The sequence below is a fragment of the Castor canadensis genome, chromosome 2, assembly GCF_047511655.1.
Source record: "Castor canadensis chromosome 2, mCasCan1.hap1v2, whole genome shotgun sequence".
Classification (NCBI taxonomy): Eukaryota; Metazoa; Chordata; class Mammalia; order Rodentia; family Castoridae; genus Castor; species Castor canadensis.
Window position 1 is genome coordinate 110197885 of NC_133387.1, and position 4652 is coordinate 110202536.

Here is a 4652-nt window from a genome sequence, read left to right on the forward strand (position 1 = left end):
ACTTGTATTGGCAAAAGAATTTTACTGCTTTTTAAAAGTGCAGCGCAGATACAATTACTAATGTGAATAAACAGAGATAAGAAATGAGAAATAACGCGTCATTGGATTTACATCAGATATTAGGTTACATGACCTTTTCATTTCATAACTTACTTAGGAAGAGAAGTCAGAGTTTCTTTAGATTTGTAGAGAAGTGCGTGTAATTCCTTCAACAGAGGCCATGGTGGTGAGGCTTTCATTCTAATACAATCCCATCTCTAAGGGTTTCCATCTCTATTGGGGTCATTATTTTTGAGGGGTAAAAATAGTTCACTTATTCGTTCATTCATTCATTCATTCATTGAACAAGGATTCATTGAGTACCATCTGACATAACAGGTGACTTGGTATGCAAAACACACCTCTACAGAGTTTTACAGTCTAGGTAGAATTGTTAAAATATCATGGTAGAACCATGTGAGCAACTGATGCAGACTTCAAACTACAGAAAACTGATGCTGAGTTTGTGAAAATGAGCTGATGCTTTCTGGCAGGGGGTAGCTCTTAAATTCAGTGTTGGCAGCTGGATGTTAATACTGGCAAAGGGAAAGAGAATTTCAGGCCAGGATGTCAGAGCTGTGATGCAGCAGGTGTGGTTAAAGAAAAACTATCAGGTCTTGCCTGGTCCTTCATCTATGGGAGATGGTAACACGGCAGTAGAAGGCACTGGAACCAAATACCTGAGGACCTAAAAACAGCTGCATCAGCAGAACTCAAGGTTTCTACTAACAGGGTGTGATGATGGGTTCTTATTTTGATGGGATATTTTGCAGCAGATATAAAAAATGCTCAATTTTTCCCCTCAAGAATAACTGTTTCTTTCTATGATTTCAATAGAAAGAACATTCAAAGACAGATGACCTCCTTATCACAGTGTTCATACCTAGGACAGTCGTTTGAAGAGCACTGATGCTGGTGTATTAGCCCTGCCTAGCGAGGCATACTTCCAGGATAAAATCAGAACACTAAGCTGTTTGACCTTGTGCTACCCTCTAGGTCCACCATGCGGGTTCAGGACTCTTAGGTGAAACCTTACATAAACCCCAAAGATTTCTGTCCCCAAATCTACTTCTCCTCTCCCAAATATCTGATCGTGTCTGCAAATTCCTGGAAAGATGTTACTTGACTGGTGTGGTGTGGTTCCAAGGCCAGGGATCTGTGGTGTGGCAGTTATTAAACCTGACATTTTTCATGCAAGTGCTGAGGGCTTCTTTGTTGTGTTTCCTTTTCACAGGGGCCAGCACCCAAATTCCAGCTGTTGGTCCACTATGGAGGAGTATAAGAGAGCAGATGGTCTTGTCATTTTTCCTGATCTTTCACAGATGCCCTTTATTCAGTCAAAGGAGTTCCTGTCTACTACTTTTTTTTTTTTTTTTTTGGTACTGAGGATTGAACACAGGTAGCCTTTTACAAGTTAGGCAAGCACTCTACCACTTGAGCACACCCTCAGCCTTTCTGTTTCTATTTTATTTTTGAGATAGGATCTCTCTAGCTTTGCCCAGACTGGCCTCAAACTTGCAATCCTCTTGCCTCTGCCTTCTGAGTAGCTGGGATTATAGGCATGCACCTCCAATTGCTATTTTGCCAGGTGTTTTGCAAGAATAGATGTTGGATTTTCCTAAGTAATATTTCTTCTGTTGAGATAATTGCTGTTATTTTCCTTTTTAAAAGGTGTTTATGTACTAAAAGAGTGTGATTTCCTTTTGATGGAAGGGAAGCTCATATTATATACAATTAACCATTTCTTAGAAGATGCATCAGGAGAAATACATCCACCAAAGTTGGTTCTCAAAAAAATTAATAGTAAGAGAAGTCTGAAACAGCCGCTGGAGCAAAGTCAAACAATTTCACCTTTATCCACATATGAAGAGAGCAAAGTTTCAAAGTATGCATTTGAACTTGTGGATAAACAAGCTTTACTGGACTCAGAAGGCAATGCTGACATAGATCAGGTTGATAACTTGCAAGAGGGGCCCAGCAAACCTGTGCATAGTAGCACTAATTATGATGATGCCATGCAGTTTTTGAAGAAGAAGCGCTATCTCCAAGCAGCAAGTAACAATAGCAGGGAGTATGCTCTGAACGTGGGCACTATAGCTTCTCAGCCTTCTGTAACACAAGCAGCTGTGGCAAGTGTCATTGATGAAAGCACCACAGCATCCATATTAGATTCACAGGCACTGAACGTGGAGATTAAGAGTAATCATGACAAAAATGTTATTCCAGATGAGGTACTGCAGACTCTGTTGGATCATTATTCCCATAAAGCTAATGGGCAGCATGAGATTTCCTTCAGTGTTGCAGATACTGAAGTGACTTCCAGCATATCAATAAACTCTTCAGAAGTACCTGAGGTCACTCAGTCAGAGAATGTTGGATCGAGCTCCCAAGCATCCTCATCAGATAAAGCCAACATGTTGCAGGATATATAAAGTTTCTGCAGCAGGCTTTGGACAGAACTAGCCAAAATGATGCCTATTTGAATAGCCCGAGCCTTAACTTTGTGACTGATAACCAGACCCTTCCAAATCAGCCAGCATTTTCTTCCATAGACAAGCAAGTCTACGCAGCCATGCCCATCAATAGCTTTCGATCAGGGATGAATTCTCCACTAAGAACAACTCCAGATAAGTCCCACTTTGGACTAATAGTTGGTGATTCACAGCACTCATTTCCCTTTTCAGGTGATGAGACAAACCATGCTTCTGCCACATCAACACAGGACTTTTTGGATCAAGTGACTTCTCAGAAGAAAGCTGAGGCTCAGCCTGTCCATCAAGCCTACTAAATGAGCTCCTTTGAACAGCCCTTCCGTGCTCCTTATCATGGATCCAGAGCTGGAATAGCTACTCAATTTAGCACTGCCAATGGACAGGTGAACCTTCGGGGACCAGGGACAAGTGCTGAATTTCCAGAATTTCCCTTGGTGAATGTAAATGATAATAGAGCTGGGATGACATCTTCACCAGATGCCACAACTGGCCAGACTTTTGGCTAAAAAAAAAAGTGTAAATAATACTGGCACTTTAGAACAGATTAATCAAGAATGGGGTTACTCTGTGTAAAATGGAGTGCTGTACAGATTTAAGAGCAATGCGTTATAACAAGTTAAGCTGATATGAATAGCAAGATAATCCAATAACTGCATTTTGTTTGGTTAGTCAGCATTCTTTGAACTGCCTTACATGTTGTCACCTTTATAGAAGCAATGCATTACTTGTTTTAGATCAGAAACTTGCTATTCCACCTACACCAAGTTAAAAAGGTTAAAAAAAAGACTTTCACACAATTGTTTCCTAATTGATAACATTGTACATTCTCAGGAGATAGTAATTGTGTGAAATTTATTCACACTGTTTCTAAGTTTTTCAGCATAGTCATTGCACTTCAGCAGGGAATCTGAGTATACTTCACAGACAGAGTGAACTTAAAAGTTTAAATGTCAAGAGATTATGGCTTAAATAAATTAGTTTGTTCTATATGGGGAAAAAAAACCAAGAAACCACCTTTTAAACAGAGTAATATGCCATATACCCTTGATTTTCATTTTGCATTATATTGATGTGGGTTTTTTTTGAAAAAAAAGTAATAAAAAATTGATAGTCTAAGACTCCACTATTTAAAAGCCTAATTACTTTTAAAATATGCATACTTTCAAAACTTTTACCAAAACACACAACTGTTGGAAGCATTCACTTCTCTATGGAAGTATGCATATTGGTGTCAGTTTCTTTGTACAGTTGTACCTAGATATTTTTTATGATTTTTCATGTGCAAGTATCAAGGTTTTGAAGTTTTAGTAAAAAGTATTCTGTAGATTACATTCCCAAGAACATAATTCTTACATAAATGTATATTCCACATTTTAAAGCTTAATTGTATTTTACTTTACATATATACTTCAGTTAACATAGAGCACTTAGATCTATTTGGTATTTTTGATTTCTCAAAAAAAATAGATTTTTAGGTTTGAAATGGTTGTGTCATAATCATCTCATAATTGACAATTATATTTTTGGCAATAAAAGGAAATTGGGTGTCTTTGGAACTGTAAAATCTGGCTTAATCCTTCTCTTTCTAGATCCTTGATAGATTGGATGATTAAACAATATCCTAAGAAACTAAAGAAATGGGCATTTTAATTGCTTATTTTATCTTCAGTTACTTTTTAATGGATACTGCTCATTACAATTTTACAAACCAAAAGTGTTTACTAATTCTAGTAACTATAATTTCTTTTACAGCTAGATAAGTAATGGGAAATTTTTTTGTTGCATTTCAAAATCTAAATAAACTACAGACTTTATCCTTAAAAAAAAAAATTAACCATTTCAAAAAGCACAGTTCAGTGGCAGTTGGTACATTTAGAATGTTGTAAACCACCAACGCCAACTGTCAGTTTCAAAATTTTTCATCACTCCAGAAAAATACTGCATACCCTATAAGAAATTACTTCCCTTTCTGTCCAACTGACAACCACTAATCTTTACAGCTCTATGAATGTACCTGTTCTAGATGTTTCATATCAAGAAAATCATGCAATATGTGACTTTTTGTGTTGACTTCCTGCATTTAATATCGTGCTTTCAGGGTTCATCTAAGTCGTGGTGTAT

General features: G+C 37.4%; 1 protein-coding gene across 1 annotated transcript; it reads left to right on the top strand.

Moving 5' to 3' along the window:
• The first annotated feature begins 1745 nt into the window (after positions 1 to 1745).
• On the top strand, positions 1746 to 3106 carry LOC109678123 (zinc finger protein 148-like). The gene is given in 2 exon segments (XM_020153797.2): positions 1746 to 2460; positions 2463 to 3106. Coding segments are annotated over 2 exon segments (1290 nt in total). The 3' UTR covers positions 3038 to 3106.
• The last annotated feature ends 1546 nt before the right edge of the window (positions 3107 to 4652 follow it).